Genomic DNA, 24,357 nt, shown 5'->3' with positions numbered 1-24,357 from the left:
TGGATCTCATCTTGAGAGATGACAGCAACAGATTCCAAATGCAAATAGCACACTTGAAATGAACTCTGGGCCTTTTATCTGCACATTGTAATTGGGGTACTGAGGGAATATCACACACCTGGCCATGGAACATCTGAGAAGCCAATTGTCCCATTACTTTTGGTCCCTTAACAAGTGCAACATATGCAAACTGTTGTAATTCCTACACCATTCACCTGAGTTGGATGTACATACCCTCAAATTAAAGCTGACAGTCTGCAGTTAAGGCACATTGTGTTTGTTTCATTCCAAATCCATTGTGGTGGTGTATAGAGCCAAAGATGTTAGAATTGTGTCGATGTCCCAATATTTCTGGACCTGACTGTATATTAGTTAGTGGAAAACAAACTGTCAACATCTATAATCATCAAGAAATGGGAAACTGAAACCTGTGCCTTGCATTCACAGAACCATGTGATGTCTGCATATGAGAATAAGATGCTATCTTTCAAACAGAAAATAATGTTTTGGAACACTTTTGAAACTCAGTTCAGTTATTGGAGAGTTTGTCCATTACAAGATCCATACCAGTTAAAACGCTGCTCAGTTTGGTTGAACAGTGGAATGCCTACTTAATGGTGGATCCATTCACATCTACCAGATTATTGCCAGAAGGAAAGAAAGTACCTTATCACATGGTAATTACTTCAAGCTATCACAATTTATCATTATTTTTGTTAAGGTCAGAATTACCTAACTTAAAATGAGCCAATAATATACATTAAGAAGGGATGTGCAAATTCATCAATCTGGGAATGGAATGACCCAGAAAATTATGGAACTTTCCGTTTTCCTCTGGACCATGCCATTTCACAAGAGGTTTGGTGATTACTGGAAATATATTTTCCAAACCAAAAGTGGCTTGAAGTGTTGTGGACAAAATAGATTCACTATACTCCAGAGTAAAACAGACCTCCTGGATTAACAAATTTTTCACATCTCTAATATTAAGCATGCATACATTACCTCTGCTATTAAAAATTGAACAAATTTTTGGGAAAGTATCCATACTAAAAAAGAACAGACTGTTACATACCAAGAATTCAATCTATTGTGGATATAATAAGAAATCTGTAAGGTTAAGTAGGCTTCTGAAAAAAAATTACTGTTTTGATGTATTAACATTTTACTGCACATTATAGAGGGCACTGAATGCTGTTTGCCTCTACATCTGTCTATCTGTCTATCTATTCATATAATTAAAATGTGCTTAAATGTACATGGCAGATGACACCAAGGAGAAGTGGCTTCTACAACACTACAGTAGATGGGAACTAGTACTTATGGGAACATATTCATATATTTGTAGGGTGTACATACATTCATGCATGATCTGATTTATATTTCTCATTATCTTAAGTCATTGTTATCTAGAATGAGACTTGTGAATCTAGAATGGCTTGGGAAGCCAAACTCCTAGAAGCTTGAGAATATAGTTCTTACTATTTTGCCTTACTCAATTCCTTTAGCCAAAATAACAAGGACATGTTCTAGCCTATTTAGGAAAGAAGCAGTAAATGCAATTGTGTGAACAATTCCAGTGTAGTACAGTGTAGTGTGGCTTTGATATACTGACTACTTGACTGGATCTTGTAGGCTTCAAATAACAAGAAAGGTCTCCACTGCGGACTACTAAAGGGCTAAGCTGGAGCAGGTGCTTGTTTCAAAGAGTGAGGAGCTGTCCACTGGGACCCTGAGATTCATGGTGCTGAATCCAGCACTAGATCTAAAGCCCCTTAAAATGTCAATGGACAGAACTTGGGGGTATCAAGTCAAAGCTGTGTGAAATTGGAACAGCAAATGTACAGACACCTAAATTGTAGGAATATGTTTTATCCCACAAAAAAACCATTTTAGGTGGTCAAAGCCCAAGAGCAAAGATAGAAGCAGAACTTTACAATATAAAAATGGCAGATATAAAATAGAGGCAAAGAAAACTGTAGCAGAAAAGGACTCTGAGCCCATTCAGTGGCCTTTACTCCTAAAGTGAGCAAAGCATGTTATGCAATCCGGACAACCAAATTACCGACAACCAATAAACATTTCTAAGAAACATCATGAAATGAACAACAATTGGATTGAGGCATTTTACGTAAGCCATCACTGCCATAATAGTCCAGTTAAATGACAGACTGCTGACATGGTCTGAATTAACTTAGTGACCAGTTAACTTACCACTTTTTCATTCTTTTTTATATTTTCTCTTCTACATATCAGAAAAAGTACATCTCATTTTTCTTTAGCTATTTGAAAACCACGTCCTTATCCCACAGAAAAATCAGGTGGATTTATAGTAGCAGTTAAGGCAAGTCAACATTTCTTAGCAGCAAAAATCTTTCTAGGGGAACACCCACCATTTCAAACCTCTTTGCAAGTTCCAAGTCGTCTTCATTTCGAACCATCTCGAAGAAATCTAAGTGCCTAGAGGAAAAATAAACCATCTTCATCATCTATATCTTATTCATAATGACGTGAACTCAACAGAAATGTAAGTTCCCAAACTTGATATGCTGCCTTTAATTCAATATGGACTGATGAGTCTACATTCAGATATGATTTTCACAATATAATATAAAACAAAACCAGATCAATCTGCATATTTAGATTTAAGCAAAAAGCAGATGATGTCTTGAAAAACTGAAACTGTTGCTTGAACCACAGAATAGGACCAACTGAGAAACAACTAAAAGAAATAACAGTTGGCATCAAGAGATAAGCAACTGCATGGAACATTAAATATGTAGCATGCAGGTTTATTTATTCCCAGAGAGAACTATAATGAAGACCACCACATGTTAGTTGGGAGGTCTAAATTCTTCCTGTCTTATTATTTGCAAAATTTCTTCACAGCCCCATTTTTTAAAGTCTCCAGCTCTTTATTTATTTATTTATTTTTAAAAAAAACCGGTTGGAAGAAGTAAAGATTACTGTTTTCCAACCTATATTGTCTCCCGCAAGCTCCCGCATATTTTCACAGACTTCAAAGGAAAAAAGGGCAATTGGCCCTATATATTTAAATCATATAGTTCCTTTTATTTTTGTTATAAAATCATTTTCCAGCTTGCATGATAACTATAATAAACATCATGTAGGAATATAAAATATGACTGAAACATCAAATATTATACCAGGACAACAATAAACACAGCAGCATTCATTCAATTAAAAGCCTGGGTGAACAAATAAAGTTTCAGCTGGCAACCAAAGGTTTATAAGACTCGATACCAACAAGAACTGAACCAGTAAGTAATTCCATAGTCAAAGCATCTGCATTAAGAACACACTTTCTTGGGTTCCATTATAAATTTTTGGCAAATGTGCTGTCAAAACAGCAGCCTTTCCTAATAGATCAGTGTTGTCCAAACTTGGCCACTTTAAGATGAGTGGAGTTCAACTCCCAGAATTCCCCAGCCAGCATGAGTTGAAGTCCACTCATCTTAAAGTGGCCAAGTTTGGTCGACACTGCAATAGACCATAAGGAATAGGCTAGCTTGCAAGTAAGAAGGCACTCCAAAAGCTCTGCAGGTCCTAAGTTAAGTTAGACTCAGTGCAATCTTTATGCAAGCACTTTAAACTAGGCTGAGTAGTTTTGGAACCACTGAAATATGTTTACAGTAGGTTGCTCCCTTCAATAGTCTAACTACAGTATTCTGTACTAACTGCAGCTTCCAGGCCAACTGAAAGGAAACCCTGCTCAAAACCCATTGCAATAGTTGGTTCTAAGAGGGAGCTTCAGATTATTTAATGTCCATGTATGCAGTGTACATATTCACTGGGATCCCATGCATTTATTAAGCCTCCATATTTAGCAGGACAGAGTCTGTTGGTATCCAAACCATACTAATTCCCCAGCTAGCAGCACAATATATTGGTAAAACATCAGCTACGTTGTGTATCAATTGTGAGGTGCCAGAACACACCTTCTACATTATCTGATCTGGAATATATTTTGTTTAAACAGCCATGATAGTTATCCTATATTAGGTTAAGGATAATACTATTACAAGTTAGAAGACTATGCTGTATTTATCATTACAACATAGTCTTGCTCCCCACATTTCTCCCTCTGGGCAAGCTTCACCTGTCCAATGTTGCATTTTCATGTCCTCTGAGCTTGTCAATAACAGGTTGAATACCCAGCATTAGAAATTCGTATCGTAGGTGCAATCGGAATTCCAAGTTGTCCTAAAGGAAAACAAAAAGAAAATAAACCCTCAAGGTTTAATTCCTGAAATGAGACGAAAATATAGCTTAGACAACTTAGAGCAGAATTCATTACATGCAAAATTCTGCTGGCAATTTTCAGTATGATGGAGAGCAAAAGAAAGTCAGCACATACACTCACCTCCCCAGTACCTGCATTTAGTACAGCATTAATAAAGGACATGATGGCAGTTTTGAGGTTCACTTCATCACGATATCTCCCCATGCTTCGGTCTAGCTCATTGAGTAGAGACTGTACAGTAAGAGGAGTGACAGGGTAATGCAATTAATTACAGTTCTTTCCCCACAATACATATAGCACAAAATGTCAGCCACAGGTGTCTAAAATAGGATCACTTAAGACTGAAAAAAGGTTACAACTGTAAGATTTCTCATTAAATCTAAGGTCTGCTTTCTAATAAAAAGGAACATAAAACACTACAATTTAATAGAGCAGTATAAAAGCATTCAGTGATAGTTAAAACAGCCAAAATGTCAGGCACATGTGCCTGATCCATTGTACAGAATTGCACAAAGATTGTCCATGCCTGAAGAGACTGCCAACTCCTGCTGCAGATAGACTTGATCAGATCAGAGAAAATTTATATTATTACAGTTCTGGGATTTAAATACTTAATTGCTACCTCTTTCAGCTGAAACTGACTGGCTTAGAAAGACGAGTAGTGGGGACTACAATAAAAAGTGGCTATGGTAGGGGATTCTGTGTTCCTCTACATGTAGTTGAACCAGATGTAGTGGCTAGACCTGATGGGGTTTGAAGGTAATAATGTTTACAAATTCTCCTGCCCTACTCTGCTGACTTGCTAGAATTGTCATGAATGGCACATGGCTAGGAAATGCAAATCATTCACAGGGCAGAGCTGGATAAGCTCAAAATTGGGTATGCAAATAATTCTTTTCCAAGTGTTAAACAGTGACAGACATAGTAGAGATGATTGCCTGCCAATATTCCACAGCAGAGATGGCTGTCACAATGTTACCTTTTTGGAAAAGGCATTTAAGGCTACAAAAAGGGGGTTTAAGGGCTGCATGTGGCTCTGGGTCACAAGTTCTCTACTCCTGTTCTACATAACAAAGAATCCAACATTAATTAAACTTCTTCCAAATGACATGTCCTCAATATTCAAGAAAAGAAGAATAAACTATGTCTGGAAGGGAACCACTGCCTTAAAAAAAACCTAGGTAAAAGCAAACAAACTCCACAGAAATAAATGTGGTATTTTGGGTTTCCTCTAATTTGCTGTTGTTGGATTTTATTTTTATTTTTTAGAATGTTTCAATGAGGATTCTTGGTCAGTACCAATTGCAAGGATCAGATTAGGTAGCTGGCATATAAAGTAAAATCTTTTCCATATTTATCCTTCTGCCAGCTTTATCCGGCTCCAGCATCTTTTTCAATCTACAGATGGCGAAAGCTGCAACTGAATTTAGAAGTCTCACTTCCCTATTTAATGTCTTACAGCTTTCCAAGACCTCCAAGCCAGGATACAGAGTGGCTAATTTTATCTATGGTTAGTGAAAGCAATCTTCAAACTAAAGTTTAAGTAAGCTTCCTTTCAATAACTGTAGTTAACATTAATTACATCTTAGGATTCAAATGTTACACACAGCTGTGGTTAGATCAACATGGAAGTATTAAGTTCTATGAATATTCTCGTAGCCATACGTAGAGGGGGCCAGGGAAGAAGTTAAACCCATTCTCATGTTACATAAAATGCATCTAATAAACCATTCCTAGAATTAACCATCTTTTCCTTTTTTCTTTTGGTACCTTCAAGTTAGTTTTTTTGACTCCTGGTGACTGCCTGAACAAGTCCCTGCATTTTTCTTGGCAAGGGTTTTTGGAAGTGGTTTGCCACTGCTTTCTTCCTAGGGCTGAGAAAGATTGACTGGCCTAAGGTCACCCAGCTGGCTTTGTGGTCTAAGGTGGAACTAGAACTCACAATCTCCCAGTTTCTAGCCGGGTGCCTTAACTGCTACACCAAACTAGCTCTCAACCACAGTTTATAGTACGGCTATAAAGCTAAACTATAGTTGAAAATGGAAATGAGAGGCTGAGGGTATAAGGTACAAACTTCATACTAAGCTATAGTTTACTGTATATTCAAATACACTGGAGTGATTTTTGAACCAGACACTTCCAATATGCATCTTTATCCTTAAACAGTATGCCACAAGTAACAATAAACTTCTTTCATGAAACTCTGGCCAAACAGACAAGGAAATCTGGCACCTGAGCCATAGGTCCAGGAATGATCACATTTCCCTTCCTTCTTGTTACAGAAGCTTGTTTTGTATCCATTTAACCTTCATTATAGTTTAACTATTAGAATTTATAAAATCTTGGAATTAAAATTTGCTTTATGACTTCAGTTTATTCCTTTCTCGGTCATATATATTTATTACTTGCTGGATTTATCTCTCTCCATTCTTTCAAAAGCTTATAGATACTTGACACTGGAGTGCACTGAGATGACAGTGAGAGAAAAAGAGCAATTTTTTTAGCATACTGAAAAGCAGCATATAAAACAATCACAATGCAGCCACAAGTGCATTTACAACAAAACTGCTTTTTTGTAGGGTTTTTGTTAATGCAGATCAAAAACACAGTGGAAGAAAATTAACAAACAAAAACAAATTGAAAGAGCTGTGGTAAACTACGTATATGCGTAGAACTGCGTACAAAATCTGAAAAGAAAAACTAAGCAATACCAGGTCACCCAACGTTCCAAAAACCCAAAGGAGAAATTTAAATTCCAAGACATCCTGAAAGATCCCTAGCAAAGGCTGTAAGCAACAAGTCTGCACAATGAGTGATGCTTCTGGGTGCTGGAAGAATAGATTAAGATTTACCTACTTCCCCCAAAATTAACAGATAAGCACTGGCTTGTTACCTTTCAAGATTTAACTGAGTTCTGGCCATAATGAACTAACCTCGCTTGAAACACAGTACACTTCACCTTTCACAGCTGTAAGCTTTCACCTCTGAGCCTCTTCCATGCATTGTGAAAATTATTTTGATACTCCTCTGCAGGTAATCAAGAACAAGACAGAGCTGTGCGCTCACTAGCATCTGAAACTGCCTCTGAACTAAGTAGTGGGCATCAACCAATTTAAATATTTTGCCATTTGCTACAACCAATTCTTTAAATCTTCATTCCTGTTCTCCCTTATTTTCTTCTTTTTCCTTCCCCCCCCCCAAAGAAGAAAATATTCCTTCAAACACTGCAATTAAACAGTGTAATTAAAACTGATTGAACAAGCTATTTAGAATCAGCTAAGTTTCTGGACCTGTTTCTGCTAATTTGTCAGCCTAAGTTACAGTGCAGATGCATTCTTGTGAAATTACATCAGAAGGGAAAAGGCAGTTCAGATCTTCTCTTTTGCACCACTTATTTTATTTAAATTGTTAGAAAGCTATGCATATTTTCTATTTGCCAGACGGATGTCGATTTATTATTAAGTATGAATGTTAAAAATGTATCATTAACATGCATGTGGGTATGATATTAAATAGCAATTATTTAATATGCATTGAAAAACTCTTTAAAATATTATGAAGAACTGTGCAGGATCAGTAAGTTGATTATTGATCATGACAAGAGATTATGAGTAATCTTGTGGTTGCCAGTTGTGGAATTACATTCTCTGCAATTGAAATGAATTGGGTTGATATTAGCTATTAACAGAATGAGCCTATATTTCCATTCCATCTTCTATTTTAGTAACAGAGTTTGGCTGCAGGTTATCTTTCAAAACACTGTAGCATTTGAATGTAACAACACTGTAAAATAGGTTAAGCGGAGACGTAGAAGTCAGCCTATTGTCACTCTGTGAGCTTCATGGTCAAGTGGAGATTTGAATCTGGGCCTCCTTAAACCTAGTTCAACATTTAACTACTAACCACACTTTCTCATTTAACCTCTTAGAATAAATTTAAGTCTTAATTCACAATCCTCAGAATTCTTCAGAGGTAATTCAGAATCTTCAGAGCCACCTAACAGCTTAAGAATGGCAGACCGCCTCCCTAAAATACTTTCCTCTACTCAGGATTAGGTTCATGTTTTTTTTGTTCTGACATATCCTGAGTTCTTGAAATACAAGTCTTTGTTTGAAACCGTAGAAGCATTCTTGTTGCCTTTCCTGTGTTTTTTTCTTGTACCTACTGCATCTCCTTGCCTTGACACTCAGCACAAGACTGACTTTAAAGTTCACTTAACTGCCAAGATGATTTCTCATTATCTCATTTGATTTTGGTATTTCACCTGTATCTACAGCCATCATCCTTCCTTCCATAATATATTTTGCTGCCTCATTTAGATAAAAGCAATGGTTCTCAATCTTTTCTTTTACACAGAGCTCTATGTCGTCAAAAGCTTTTGCAGATTACCGTGTAAACAGAGGACCTTTGGAAACAAAGCACCTTAGAGGCTTCCCAAATAGCATCTGCTATTTTAAATTTGAAAATAGCCAAAATCATAAGATCACCAAATCTGTTCAGATGCCCAATGGGTTGTGGTAGTCAAGCTGAGAATCTAGAGTTCATACAGTACTATTTAAGATTTTTAAGTCAGATGTAATCAAATGAACAGCTTCAATTTATTTTTTAATTTATTTATTCTTTTCTTCCACTTGGTCTCCCCATTATCACTTGCTGCATTAGGTCACTGTGGGTGTGGTGTGGTTGTACCTGCGTTGTGTGAACCAAGCTACTGTGGTTTGTAAACATGGCTACAACTTAATGCATTATATATCTCAGTCAACTCTATTCAATAACAGTGGTTAAGCAAATCAATATTGCTAGTTGTCTGTGAGGTTTTTTTGCTGTTTCTGGATAGTATTCTTGGACTGTGCCTAAACAGCATGACGTATTTGATTCCATTTAAATTTAGATTGAAAAGCTGAGACTGCAGAGCAAGGATAGGCGATATGGTACCCTCCAGATGTTTTATATTTCAATTTCCATCAATTCAAGCCAACATGGGAGTTGTATTCAAAAACATCTGGAGATTATCTATCCCAACTCTGGAGGGTAGCCTATGTGCTGTTATCCTTTTAATGCTCTGCAATCAGCCTTGAAGTGAGATATTTCCTGTTTATTTTATTTTTAAAAATTGATAGCCTACTATCCAGAGGATCACAGGGCTTACAAACTAACTGTTGGCTTTTTCCCCAGAGTAGGTCTTAGTTTTAGCATATCAGTCCATGCTAGAGGGTGTTCATAATATCTTATTTTTCCCCTTGCAATGGAAATGAGTTCTTCTTGTCCTTCTATGTGTATGCAGACATATAGGGAAATAATAATACATGCTTTTTGAAATCAAAAGCATTAGCTGAGCTCTTTGTTACCATCTATTTGTGTATGTGAGTGACTGTTTGAGCTAGCTATCCTATATTATAACCTATAATAGACAATACAGTCTATATTATTAAGACTTTGAAGGATGATTTGTGCTAATCATTCTTCAAAGAATACTTTGATGAAAACAATATTGCAAATATTTGTTGTTTATAAGCCACACATCAATGAATAATTTATTTATTTTATTTATTTATTTTCAAATTTGTATGCCGCCCATCTCCCCCAATGGGTGACTCTGGGCGCCTCACAATAATAAAAAAGAAAAAACACAGGACTCTCCAAACATGAACATAATCTATAAATAGTTTAAAAACATATATAAAAATGGCCTAAAAACCTCCTATAATTTGGCCCTAAAAACCCTGTAAGATGCTGGGGGGGGGGACAACCCCTCACCCCACCAGCCATCTCCACAGGTGCGGGCCCCCCTCTGGACCCCAGGCCTTCTGGGAGAGCCAGGATTTGATCTCTTTCCTGAAGGCCATGAGGGAGGGGGCACACCACACCTCAGGCGGCAAGATGTTCCATAGGGCGGGCGCTACAGCAGAAAAGGTTCTCTGCCTAGACCCCACCAATCGAAATTCCTTGACGGGTGGGGTCTGCAACCTGCCCCTTCTGCTGGACCAAGTGGGGCGGGCTGAGATGACCGGAATTCCCCATTCTGGCATCTGGCCTGGCTTGTACATATACATGAATTTGCATACATATGTAAAAACGGGATGGTTGGCCAATGGACCATATTGGAGGAGGATGTATATAGTCTCTCGTCATCTTCACTTTATTCATCCAGGAAGGCAAAGAGTTTCAAATGTTTCCTCCGTCAAATTACTAACCCACAATTTCCTCTTCATTCAGAGACCAACAAAGCCAAAAGAAATTCCTTCTACTCAGTGTCTTCACTGCTTTGTTATTTTGGCTGAGAGGGTTTTTCATCATTAATTTTTACTATTCAGGAAAAATGTTAATAACACTTTTGCTGTCAGTGCCAAATAGCCACTTGTAAAACACCAGGGCTGATGTTTGAGGCTGAATGGTAATATCCAAGGGAAGATGCCGGGAGACATATGGTGACTGCCTGGAATTAGCTTAAATCAGCAAGTTTCAAACCCTGTGGAATATTCCATTCTCTGGGCAAATTTAAATGATATTGCTTAGATGACAGGAGGCATTTCCTCTTAAAATGTCAACAGGGAGTTGAAGGATTTCCCAGATATTTGCATAGCCTTGGTTGTAAATATCACAGTAAAAATTAGAGGTATCAATTGTACATTCCTTAGCAATGATGCTGTCTCTACAATATATATAAGGCATGATTGCTAAAGCTGAACCAAAACTGTTGTGAAGACATTTTTCTGATAAAATGTCTATATGTTTCTGATAAAATTTCTGTATGTTTCTGATAAAATTTCTGTATGTTTCATAGCTCACCCCTTATCCAGAAAAGTATGCAAGGGATACAATTCCTCACAAACTTCTATCCATACTTTGGGTAAGAAGTTAATCCAAACCTCAAAATATTCTTAGATAATTGATTTAGAGCACTATCATATCAATCTTTTGGGGATGACTAAGTGGTTTTTTCCTGCAATAACTGCTGGATTTTAATCACAGAAATCTGACAACCATAAATGCATGAATATTCATAATAATAGAAACAGCCAAGCTAGATTTAACTGTGAATCTGTTATGCTAACATCAGCACTTCTGATGCCAAACTCAAAGAGAGAAAGAAGACTTGAAGTTACCTTGGACAAGTTTAACTTTGGACTGTTGAAAGAAACTTTGCAGAAAGAAAGGATGACATTCAGGCACAGACATCAGAAAAACAAACAAAACAGAACCGTGTCCTTACTGGGATTAAAAAACAAGCGGGCTAAGGTTCATCCTTAACTCCTTTTACACAATAAATGTATATATTGCACATTCTGCACATTCATGCATATGATAGGATGTTAATTCCCTAAAGGTTCATAAAATATTCTGCAAACAATAAATAATTTGTCAAAAGTGTAGCCACATACATACTGTAAAAACTATGCTATTCTATATTCATTAAGAAATTACTTATTTTCTGAGTTATTTTTACTCAGTTTTAGACTGTTAGAGAGAGAGATATTAGGACAATGGGTTTCTAGTCCTAGTTTTTTATTCCACTGTTTTCAAAGGTTCATTTAGACAACATTCTAGGAGCAAGTTCCCACATCTACATATCTAAAACAAAGTACCTGACTCTGAGGCTACTTTTACATATATGTACATTGGTATTCAGTATTTGGTATTCCAGTATTTGGTAACAGAGGTATTCAGTATTTGGATCTGCAGTAGGAAGGATGCTTGGATCTGGTGTGAGCACACTTCCTGCATCTGTCACTGGCTCCTTAAATAAAGTCTTGGAAAATAGATGCCTGAGTTAAGGAAGTAGTGACAGAGTAATTATGCATAGTCTAATTCAGTGTTTCTCAACCTTAGCAATTTTAAGATATGTGGACTTCAACTCTCAGAATTTCCCAGCCAACATGCTGGCTAGGGAATTCTGGGAGTTGAAGTCCACATGTCTTAAAGTTGCTAAGGTTGAGAAACACTGTTATATACAGTATATTATTGACATTATGACTATTAGGTTGGAGTTGGCCTATAAATAAAAGAATAATTATCTTTTTATTCTTGAAATGTGTACATTTTCCTGGGATTATAAGGAAGCCCAGGAAAAGACACAGCTTCTTTAAGGAGCCACTGGCAACTACAGAGAGCTCACCCACACTGGATCCAAAGTACCCTTCCCGCTTTGCATCCAACTATTGCACACCCCAGAATGCAGAATTCTAATCACAACATTAAGACTCAGTTTTCTCAGTATCATGAAGGTGTTTCCAAAAACAAAGCAAGTTAAGAATGTTATGCTCAATGTCCAACATTCAGGCCACTAGGGATCCTATGAATTGCTCTGTTATTTCATATCCACATTTGCTTTACGTACTCAGGTACTTATTTCAGTCCAAGTATCCTTAAGCAATTGGAACTACACATACTTATACCTGGGAGAAGCTGCCTTTGTTCCTTATTTTGTAATGCTAGTAACATTACTGCTAAGAGAAGTTTTAGGACAAATGCAGTCAGCAGGATGACCATGGGCTCCCTGACCTGCCTGATTATTATTATTTTTGAGATTATTTCAGTCAGTCAGTAAATACTTAGAAGCTGGTACGCTGCAAAACCTCTGGCATCACTTGTATTTACAAAAATGCTCTTGGCCCTATTTTTATTCTATGAAAGAGAAAAATGGTGAATAGTTGCCTATCTGTTCAGAAAAGATAAAAAGTAAATTGGAGTAAAGTGCCTAGAGGGGAGAAGCTTCACTAGTTTTCTTCTTTTTTTCCCCCTGAAAAACAGGCGGTACATGATTGGCCATTTTATGACAGCTGCTCCTCTGCCTGCTATACTCTGAAAAGTTCTAGCACACCGGACCAAAATTCTCACAAACACAGTGAGGAACTCACACATTATTGATTTCATAAACTAGGTGAAATGACTCTCTTGAGTAGTAAAATTAAGATATGGAGGGTTATTAAACAATAATGCAAATATGACCCTATGCTTGATCAGTATCAATTACCTGAATACTTTTCAGGTAGGCATGCTTCATTTTAGTTGATCAGAAAAACAATAATGCTCATCCTGCTTTATGCAGAGAACCAGCTCTAAAGACCACCTTGTTCAATGCATCATTTTTACCTGGAATCTTGTCCTCTCTGCCGCATAGACCTGGTAATGAAGCATGGCCTGCAAAACCTTTTTGTGACCTCCTGGCACTAAGCAAACAGCCCCAAGGATCTCCAGCACAGCAATCTTGGTTTTGATGTTCTCAGTCCGTAAGCTCTGAGAAATTATATTGATGCTTTCTGGGTGGGCTAGAACATGGGCACGTCCTTGGGAGTTGTTCATCAGAGCCTTGATGCATCCTATAACGGATGTGTGTATACGGCTTTCAGAGGTTTCATAGTCCATGCTCTTCAAAAAGTTTAGCAAACAGCTCAAGCCATCCAGCTCAATAAATCTTATTACGAATCTGTCCAGAGATAGCAAAGAAAAAGACAATAAAGACAATTAAGGCACTTTGCATAAATGGTGTCAGATTAATGAAACAATCAAATTGCCTCTTCTCTTAACTTCAGAAGTCTGTGGGAAACTCTAAAGTATATGCAGCCAAGGATCAGAACAAACACTTTTAGAGACAGATGTGTATGTTGGAATGAAATTTGTTCAGTGTCCTCTGTTTTCTGCTACAAAGATAAATTGTATTATGGATCAACATCATACATTTAAATGATCTGAAATAAAATAATCTGAAAAAGCAACCACTCACTTGACCTAAACAAAACAATTTCCACAAGGATAAATGTTTGCTGTCCTATTCCAAAGGTCATTTCACCTTATTAACAGTATGTGCCTTTTGCCTGCATTTTCTCCTATCCAAGCATCCTCTTTCTATGCCAGAAAATAACTAACATACCGTCCTCACTGTGAGACAGCTGTTTGGTTAAAATATTGATCCCTGATGAAAACAAATAATGGAAATAAACTGTCTGATTTTGTATTTCTTTGCTGAGGCATGAAAATCAAGGAATGTCAGTATATATTATGTAACATTTTAGTGTCTGCCAGCAGAAAATGAAAGTTAAAGACTTGTACTAAGTTGAGTTTAAACTGCAGATCATCTACTAAAATAGATAAAATACTATTTGCCCACTATCTATATATTGTTACATTTTCCTTATTTATGAGAGTATTAAACCTATAAAGTTGCCATTGGCTGAAAATGCTCTATAGAATATGTTTCTTTTCAAACAAAGAATGATTATATTCTCAACAGTCAAGCCCAAGGGGAAAATCTCCATTTAGATCTTTCTTAAAGACTAGCTAGTACTCACTGAGATCTCAATTAGAAATATGGCTACTGTATTGGAATCATGAAAGAATACTGTGTTGAAAATTATATAAACAGTTATCTATGAATTTAGCTCAAGAATTTAAAATAGGCATTTCTCAAACTACGTACCTAATACAGTGGAAAAATCTCTCAAAAAAATCAGACTGGTAGTCTTAAGTAACCTACTGTACAGACAAGGGAAAATAACAGAAAACTACTTATTGTCACTTAAAATACCTACTTAGAAACAATGCACCATCATTTATTCAAATGTACTTGCTTCTAATTTGTTTCCAGGTACAATTCAAATACATTCAACATTGACAGGCACTGGGAGTGCACTGCTTGGGGTCAAATGATACTGTGAGAGTCAGAGAATCTACTGACCCCCAAAACAGCCCTCTTAACACTTCCACATTATATTAAAATAGTATTTTTTTTTAAATGGCCCAAACCGTGCAAGATGGCCATCTCTCAAAAATTTCCCAAATTTTTCTTATATCTTAGATATAACATGCAGGAATGCTGAAATCCTATGACATCTTGGACAATTTGGGAGGGAGGGGGAAGTCTGAAGCACCATATGCAGTTATGCACAGAACCTGAAAAGGTAGGACTATGATGTTTGAAAGACCACTTTCTCCAAAATGAATCTTCCTGTATATCGAGGTTACCCTTGCAAGTTCTCAGTCTCTTGTAAATTCCAACATTGCCTGAGAGAGATTTTTGGATAGTTGTATAAACATTTTAGAATTCTTCTCAGGGAGACGCATTTCATTTGCTCACCAACAATCTTCCAGAAGCTAGTGGCGACCTATTTTTAGGAAGGTCTTTAGTTGTAATCCTCTTTGCTGCTTTTATCATATGCTATTTTTATCATATGCTATTGAAAGATGTTCATTAGGTACTTTTTCCCCCCTCCTGCTATTTTGTGTTTTCTATTTCTATAGTTTAAAATAATGTTTTTATTGTGACTTCTTGTGAGCCCCCTACAACTCTGTGTAAAAATATACATGCATATTCTTATAAATACTTATAAAAACATAAACAGTATATTTAACAGTTCCCTATGCAAGAAAGTGTGTATCATACTCTACAACAAATAGAAACTTTAATAATCTTTGTTCCTTCAGCGTTTCATTTCTTTCTACTCCACTGTTTGCAATGTGTTATCTTCTCCTGTATCATTATAATGCTATATATATATTTAAGAACATGTATAGCCATGAAACCTAACATCATGATACTTGCTACTGATGCAGAGATGGCTATATCACTGATGAAACTGAATGGCTGAGCTTCTGTTTGCCACCTTCCCAGCCCTAAGGCAACTGCTACTTGAAGGAGATGCTTCACTGTGCTTAATCAAGGCAAGGCATGGCCATTTCATACAGACCTATGAGCAAGCAGTTACTTAATCTGGGAAAGGATGCATTCATAGAATCCCAGCTGAACGTTTCTGCATTACACAGTCAAGAAATAGTTTGAGCAATAATTTGTTGTTGGTATAGTCTAGAGCTAAATTTGTGATAGGGGATGCAAAAATGGAAGATTTTATACCATTTAAGATGATAAAAATTAAAACTGAGCAAATGTTCCTTGTTAAAATCAAAGTTGTGCAACTGAGGACAAATCCCTTATGGCTTAAAGTAGTCTATAGATTTTTAGCCCTGGAATAAATAAAATAAATAAATGAATCATAAAAAAAAAAATGGGACTGGGAGATTCATTTCAAATGGCCATCAGCAGAACAAAACAATTCAAATGTAAGATGGTACCAACACAATTTCCATGGAACAACCATTAGTGGCATGACTGGCAAACATGCAGGTCTGTTTCATATACAGTATTTGGAGTTTTGAAATTTAACACAAATCATGTGACTCCCAATATCACATTACTTTGCAGTACTTCCTTCAGAGAAGACCATAAAACATGACCTTCCAGTGCACATGTACAAAATATACCAAATAACAGGAATACTGTATCTGGGATAAGTATATTTTATTCCAAAAGGGGAATCAGAGAAACTATGTAAAATTTGGGGCAGATGCCTTAAGTGGCTGATCATCTTTCTCTTTAGCAACCTTATCTCACTGGTTAAAGGCTTGGAGAAAACCAAAACCTTACAGAGTATCAAGAGGTTCAGTTTGAGGTTTGGTGCCTGTTCAAGCCTGGACTTTAAAATTGGTCTGTGAGAACAAACAAAGCTTAAGAGCAAACACATACCACAAATGGTTAGACAGAAAATGCATTAAATGGCCGGGATATGCAAATCACTTTGGGGAAGAACAGGATGCTTTCCAACATTCATTGACATAAGCAACGAAAGAGCATGAAGATGGCAACGTTTTTGCTTGCCTACTCTTTGTTTTGGCTTTCCAGTCCCAGGATTACATTTCCCATTTCCAGAAAAGGTAACTGTTTCTTTGTGTGACTTAAACACAGCCTTAGCATTTAAGTAACATTTTCATCTTAACGTTTTTATGCTGTCTTTCACCTATGGATGGGTTTTCAGTTGAGGAAAGACATTGTTGAATGCTGTCCAGAGAGGAGGAAAACCTGTTCTAAGAAAACTAACACAGCAGAGAGAAAGCTATGACAGAACAGTTTTCTTTCCTATCTAGTAACGCTTTCAAAGGAGCCTTGGCTTCAACACCCTGAGCAAAGCATTCCTTCTAAACTGCTTTGCAGAGCAACATTCCTGCCTGCTTCGAAGGAGAGAATGAAGCACCAGTGACATTTGGTGTTACCTTCTGGAGTCTCATCCAGGAAACCTGCAGTCCTCCAAATCCCAACATTCCCAGGCAACATGCCCAGTTGGGAGTCATTGTTCTGCAATTCCTGGAAGGCCACCGATTCCCCATCCTTGGATGTGTTTGTGTTCCTATTTTTCTTCTAGAAAACCATAGAGTTTCATTGACTGCAGATCTTAACGTGGGCATTTCTACATACTGTATTACAATTATTCTACATGCTCTAACAACCAGCTCCATCTGCATATTGTGCCAGGCTATCATACAGATTTTTTTAGTTTTGCTGTGACTATTGTGTGAACCCAGCCACTGCAATTTGAATATTGTTGCTCCTAGTTCACCAAATGACACCTATGGTTGATCCAACAGCTGTAGTCAAGCATGCATCTTAGTCAAGCTGGCATGAATGTGTAAGGACGTCAAATTTATGTTTAGTTTATATTAAATCATACTGAATTTTTGCCCTAGCCCTATCCACTTCTTGGAACGTGGTCACTGACACGCTATTCATTGCACAAATGAAGCACTTGTCCAACAGAGTTTGTGCATAACCTGCTACAGAATAATGCAAATCCACTGATGTCACTTTAGTACTTTGCTATTCTTTGATATTGTTTTTAAAGATGAGAATACAAAGAAGAACAGATTTAAGAATTTTAAATTATATGGGAGGGGCAGGTGAATGTCCCTTCATACGAAAAGTCCTGCACATGGAGAACTAACATGTCAAGGAAGAGATTCTAATATAGCATTTTCCCTGACATCTTGATTTTCTATGGGTAAGGAAAAAGAAACTCATTCATATGGAATGTCCAGTTACGAGACACCCCAATCTGCAGGCTGAAGTTAACTCAGAGCAGGCTTCATTCAGAAAAACACCTGCTCTTTATGGACATAGGACTTAAAGGTGCCCTACAGCAGCACTTGTGTGGGTTTAATTCATACCACATTCTGGGGAAAAGAAAAGTCATAATTGCCCTGCACACCCCAAAGCTAACTGGCAGCTGCTGTCCCATTCCACTTTCACTTCAGATATTGTAATCAAGAGACACGTTCACCATTGAAAAATTCTGGTCTTCTGTCCCACTTGAAATATGCACTAAAATAGGTTCCATCTACCAGAGGTCATCAGAAGAATAACAAGACAAACAGTGGTAAAATAAAAGACACATTTTCCAGTGATTTTTTTTTTTTTAATCAGTTAGATGGTGGAAGTATTTCTTGGCTAAAAGAAAAAAAAGGTTTTCTTGATGCCTTTCCATTTTGTTCATTCTTTAACAAAGGTCTGCTGATGTCCAGCTAAGTTTTGCATATTCCACTTAGAACTTTTTCTTTTCCATAGCATCCTGCCTTGCCAAGGTAACTGATGACTAACAGAAGCGGCAGTACAAATTTTCCATATGTTTCTAAGCCTGATATTTTTATAATCATAGTTACTTATGGTTACAACCAACTCACAAGGAAATCTTCATTTTCTTCCAATCCTTTCCTTCATTTTATTGTCAGCTCCTCCCTAAGTGGTGTGATTGAGCACTTCGTTATTGCTGAATTGGGTCTAATTGCTAAAGTTCAGTTGTGCCAGACTTGGAGTTATGTACAACTGCTACTATCAAAATTCAACTTTATTACAAAAATCTACCTTTCATACCAAAGGACCCATTCACTTTACAGAAAGAAATTTTAGCCCAATTTGGACCTCACACTCTTCTTATAAGGGGGAAAAATAGCTGTTCTATAAATGTGGTGCCTCCTTCACTATGCAGCCTACATCTGAAAGAACAGTGGGATTTCACCAAATACTCAGGAGAATCCCTCTAGTACAAATGATGCAGCTTTTTATTTGTTTGAGTAATGTGGCCAGCTACATGCATGCCCAAGGTTCTTCTCACTTTATAGACATCATTGCATGAATTAAAAAACAAACAAGTACAATCAACAGTTGTAGGTGATCTGCCTTGATGACCAGCAAAGTCCCTTGCAGAACTGTGTTGTTCTACCTCAAGGCAGAACAAGGCACCAAGGCAGAGCCTATCTGGCCAATAGCTCTTACTGAGCCAAGTGGGGGTGGCGTAACCTTTCTACTCTGCATGGCACTCCTTTATTAAGCTAATTTGCATTGGATCTCTGATGAAGCAAAGTGGCCTTTGAAGATCTGCACAGCCCTAGTGTCAGGAACAGCTCAGGATCAAATGTAGAAACAGCCTGGAAATACTTGGTGAAAGTTCAAAATTTACCAGCTAAGTCACTTGAAAGACTTGTGTGAGATATACAGGAAGTTTGCCTCTTCCCTCTGTTTTAACTTTTCTACCACTAATGTCCAAGGGTGATCTTGGAAACAGGAGAGATTCTGCAGATGTGTTTAATATGTTGTGATTATTTCTGAGCTCACAAATGAGGTGTCTTAAGTGCAAAGTTTGACTTCTCCTTGGCAAAGTATGATACAAACCTAATTACAGCAGAGTCAGCTAGCAAGCTACATAAACACTTCATAAAGTTAATTTTAATTCAAGGATTTGTGGGTGAGTATGTGCTGTAAACATATTCAGTTTAGCAAGACATTATTCAAATATGAACACTAAGCAGGTTTATTGCTACCCCAGGTTCTGCCAGAGGTGTGATTGTATGGCTTTTGAAATGGCACTACAAAACAGCAACCATCCTTCTTTGGTTCCAAGACCAGTATCTTGAAGGACTTTCCATCAAAGAGGATTGGACAGAGCCACGAGAACCTCTATTTTCCATTAAAGACCAAACTGGCTTAAGTATCAGGTGCTGGCATGTAGTCAGTCTGGCAACATGCAAACTGAGTCCCTGGAATCAGTTGAGCCGTGAGACTTAACTTGAAATTTGGCTTGATGATGGAGGAGGAGGAGGAGGAGGAACGGATAAGCCCTCAGGGCTGCAGCCAGCAATTTAAGAGCAAAGACTTTATGTGACAGTTTGTGGCTGCTGCTGCTGACACTCATTACAGCTGTTATAAACAAAGGAAATAAATGCCTGCTGTCAGAGGTCTCTAGCCAAAGTAATGCTGGGCTTATCTGGAAAAAATTCAAAATGAACTCCCAGAGATTTCAGAAGGAAAGCCTGTCCTATTAGTAATGTCCTTCCTGGCATGATGGAAAAGGATGACAAGAAGCTATACACAATATACATGCCACATACATTGTAGCATGACAAATGGAAAAATTGTCCTCCCTATCCACTTCATATTATGGAATAACTAATAGGGACAAAAGAAGCTGATGAAGCTGATTAATCAATAATTCTCAGTATGATTATTTTTTAAACTGAGGGCTACAACTTATCTTACATCAGTAACAGAAGTAAATGTGATTGGTCGCTCCCTTTGTGATTTCTCCATCTCTGGTACACAGAAAGATTCTATCATAGCAGGACTAAACCAAATTTAACAGCCATTTTTTATTTGTCTACAAATCCCTGTGCAACTCTAGTGAATAATGCAGAAAGCTAAATGCAGATTACCTAATATTTTATGCTTAACAATTCAGGATACTACCAGATGAGATTTATCCTGTGCAATAACCACGCACAGCCTGCACAAATGGAATTTAACATGAATTCAGATTATATCAACTTCAATTTACAAACTTCCCATGTTGTTCCTCTATTTCTCTCATTTGATTTTCCTTTCCTCCTCTCTTCCCTGCCATCCCCAAAAGCCCCCAGATGGATAGATGGATAGATAGACAGATACCTGCATTTGCCAAACTGGAAATAACAAGCCAAGGATCAATGACAAATCATTTTCAAAGTTGGTTGGTACATATTAGAAGCTCAGCATTTCACAAAGTGGTAGACAGAAAGAATCTTGAAAGGCATAAGGCCCAGTTGATTTTGGCAATAGATTTAAGCAGTGTAGGGAAAGAAGATGTATAGGGTTAATGTAAGAAAGGATCAAGTAGATTATCAGAAAAGCAGAGGAGTTTGCGGGTGAAAAAAACTAGAGAGAGGAAAAAAGAGTTTCAATAGGTCAATATATTCAGTGTGATTCAAGGGGAAGGTGACAAAGATCTAAATTTAGAAAGGGAAATGTGCATAATTGAGATCTGAGCAACACTTAGATATGCTTAAAAAAAGAAGGTGGTTTAGCTAGACTCTGCTCCCTAAGCTTGTTTGAAAACTTTATACCAAGAGAAAATAAAATGTATCCTCAGTTAGCCTGCTGTTCTCTACCTGATATTTTTGAGAGCAAGTGAAGGGATTATCCTGTATCTTATATTCTTTCCATGATAGGCAGTCCTAACGCAAGAAGCATCTGATGAATGGAAGCAAAATGTATGAAATACCTCATGGGCTGCGTTCTCAGAGCCGTTTTCAAGTCTTCAACTATTTTATTCCTCATTTCTGTTTCTTCTTCATCAAAAGCATATAGTGTCTGCATCTGTTTGGATGAGACAAAGAAAGAGTTATGAATCCAACACTTGATGAAAGCTGAAATTACTGAGCAATTCAAGATTAATCAAGCATTATTTGGCCAATTAAGTTGGAGAAACTGTTTCACATACAATTTTCCATTAAAATTTCTCTTTCACTCATGCACCTTTTCACCCTACTCCTTTCCCTTCAAACTTTCCATATCACTTTGTGTTTTCAACTTATAGAATCACAGAGTTGGATACACCAACACAAGTTTAATCTTCAGGATGGTCAGTCAGTCAAGCAGGTTGACCACTGTACAGCATGCTACACAGCTGGCACACAGATTTGGAATAAACTCTGAGACTGATCTTTACATAAAGTCAGATTCACTCCACTAAACCAAGCAAGTTACTCTCTCTCTTAACAGAGAGAACTAGGACTGCCTATCACAGAAAGAATGTAAAAATGTTAAACAGAATGTTTAAAAATGTTAGCAAGAAAAAAGTTAAATATCAAAAATGTTTTTAAAAATCAATCTCAGTGGAAGGCTTTTCAGAAAATAAAGCGGATCTTAATCTATACTTTCTTCTATTATGTAACGTTTCTTCTCCTTCTCTTGGCACATTCACAAGTACCCTCTGCCCTTTGCAAAGACAAGTTATACTGAAGTTTTACTTTTCTTTAGAGTTACCATTAGTTAACTCTTAAGGAATCATCAAAATCAAATTTAAATACTGCAAAAACCAATCACCCCAACACTCCTGGAGATGGGTATTACAGACAACCTCTCTCCAGTAGTGGCTGCCATTAAGCAACTAATCTTATTCCTCCCAAGCTTTGTTTTTGAGATTTATTCATAATGATGGAGGAGCCAGTATCAAATAACTTAGGGATAATTTGTATATATACATTTAAAAAGGAGCAAAAATCCTCATCCAGTGACTCTGACACCTGAACAAGGAAAGTGGAAACATCTGACATCATTCTTATATGAATTGCCTATACATTAACCTACATGCATTGCCTGTTCTTTGTCCCCATTGTTTATAGAAGTGGGTTGAACTGAAAGTTATCCAAAGTGGAGTTAGGTGTGCTGAAAGATGTATTTTCTTTTCTGCTCCATCAAGCTGTTATGTTCCAAGTAAATTATTTCTAAATTATGAAATTTAAATGCGTAACAGCTGTCTTGTTGGCCTTTGACACACACATCATATGTTCAGGATGGTCACGGTTCTAAAGAGTAGCTTTAGTCATTCGTTTGCAAACCTTTCTACAATGTGAATATATCTTGAAGTACAAGTACTGACAAGTTTCCAAAAGCAACACAGTGGTGCAAAAGTAACTTTTTCCCCCCTACAGAGCAGGAAAGGGGCTTGCATTCTTAAGTTCAGGCTACCGAAGACAGAAAGAAGAATGCCTGAACCGTTCACCATTTTATATTGCTGAAAGAGGAAGGAAGGAAGATGGCAAGAAGAAGGATTTTCATGTGTTTCTAAGTACCCAGACATATAAAGATCCATTCTACCAAATACTTCATGTGTTTCAGAAGATGAGAGAAGAGATTCCCAAGAACTACCAAAATATGCCTATCTTCCTTGCCTCTCACTGTATCAGACAAAGGCATTAACTACTTATTTGTTCTATAGTCTGAAAGCGATCAGGGCAGCCCTTGAATGGCTAGGGAAGAGGGTGGGATCATGGGATCACAGATCCATAGCTAGATATCTTGAGATGGCAGGGAACAGAAATACAGATAGCCAGATAGTTTGAAAGTTTTGAACTATAACAAATATTAGTGAAGTAACATCCATAGATAGATAGATAGATAGATAGATAGATAGATAGATAGATAGATAGATAGATAGATAGATAGATAGATAGATAGATGATAGACAGACAGATAGATAAGGGCCTACTGCTTTTGCCCTCTTTAGAAGAATATGGAAGAGTAGAAATAAGTTTATTTCCTAGCTAGCCTCTGACTGATGAGCACCTTCACTTTCCATTTTTCTCCACCAATTTAAGAGCTTACAGCTGGAAGGCAAAAGTGCTGACTGGGAGCCATATGCTCCTCTTTTCTGATCTCCTCTCTCCAAGTAAGGCCAAACTCTGGACTTTTTTTTTTTTTGCATTTTTTACATGATTTAGGAGATTTAAAGGCAAAACAATAGTCTAAAGACCTCATGCCTTAGTTCATCTGAAATTCTTCTTAAACAGGTTCTGACCAACACATTTTTGGAGTACCATCCTTGACATACCACAGAAAGCCTGGTGTAATGCTTGAGCTGGCAGAAATTGCATACCACCAGCTTAAAGATTTTCTGAATATTTACAATTCAGGAAAATGTAGAAAGGTGGGGAGGCTGGATTACTGCGGAGAATCAGGCCCTCCCACAGCACTGGGGTAGAGGAACTGATCAAGCAAAGTTAGAAAGGTAAAGACAATATCTAGAGGACAAAGAGGCTACTTACTGCTGCCATGGAGTTGATGCGATCAATATAATAGTCTGGCCAGCTTGTAGCAAGTTTATTAGGATCTTCTTGTTCCTGAAACAGAAGATAGAGCAACATTTTATAGTAAAAACTTAAGAGTAAATTCCATTTTCCTGGATGTCTTTTGTAGTGTCATCTCAAAACGTCTTGTGACTTAAACAAAATGCTAATATCCA

General features: G+C 37.3%; 1 protein-coding gene across 8 annotated transcripts in view; it reads right to left on the bottom strand.

The window, feature by feature from the left end:
• Positions 1 to 24,357, bottom strand: part of DAAM2 (dishevelled associated activator of morphogenesis 2) — a 232,472-nt gene that overhangs the window by 67,721 nt on the left and 140,394 nt on the right. For all 8 annotated transcript variants that reach the window (XM_088145491.1, XM_088145498.1, XM_088145510.1 and 5 more), the window contains 6 exons: positions 24,161 to 24,235; positions 21,616 to 21,710; positions 13,358 to 13,691; positions 4,385 to 4,495; positions 4,121 to 4,224; positions 2,394 to 2,460 (listed from right to left, as the gene is read on the bottom strand). In XM_088145491.1, coding sequence (XP_088001617.1) covers positions 2,394 to 2,460; positions 4,121 to 4,224; positions 4,385 to 4,495; positions 13,358 to 13,691; positions 21,616 to 21,710; positions 24,161 to 24,235 — 786 coding nt within the window. The remainder of the gene's footprint in view (positions 1 to 2,393; positions 2,461 to 4,120; positions 4,225 to 4,384; positions 4,496 to 13,357; positions 13,692 to 21,615; positions 21,711 to 24,160; positions 24,236 to 24,357) is intronic.

Source organism: Python bivittatus, unplaced genomic scaffold (assembly GCF_059951505.1).
Source record: "Python bivittatus isolate LINGU-HERP-01145 unplaced genomic scaffold, Pbiv_v1 ctg000020_np1212, whole genome shotgun sequence".
In the NCBI taxonomy this organism is placed as follows: Eukaryota; Metazoa; Chordata; class Lepidosauria; order Squamata; family Pythonidae; genus Python; species Python bivittatus.
Note: the sequence above shows the minus strand (reverse complement) of the source record. Positions and strands in the feature narration are given on the sequence as shown.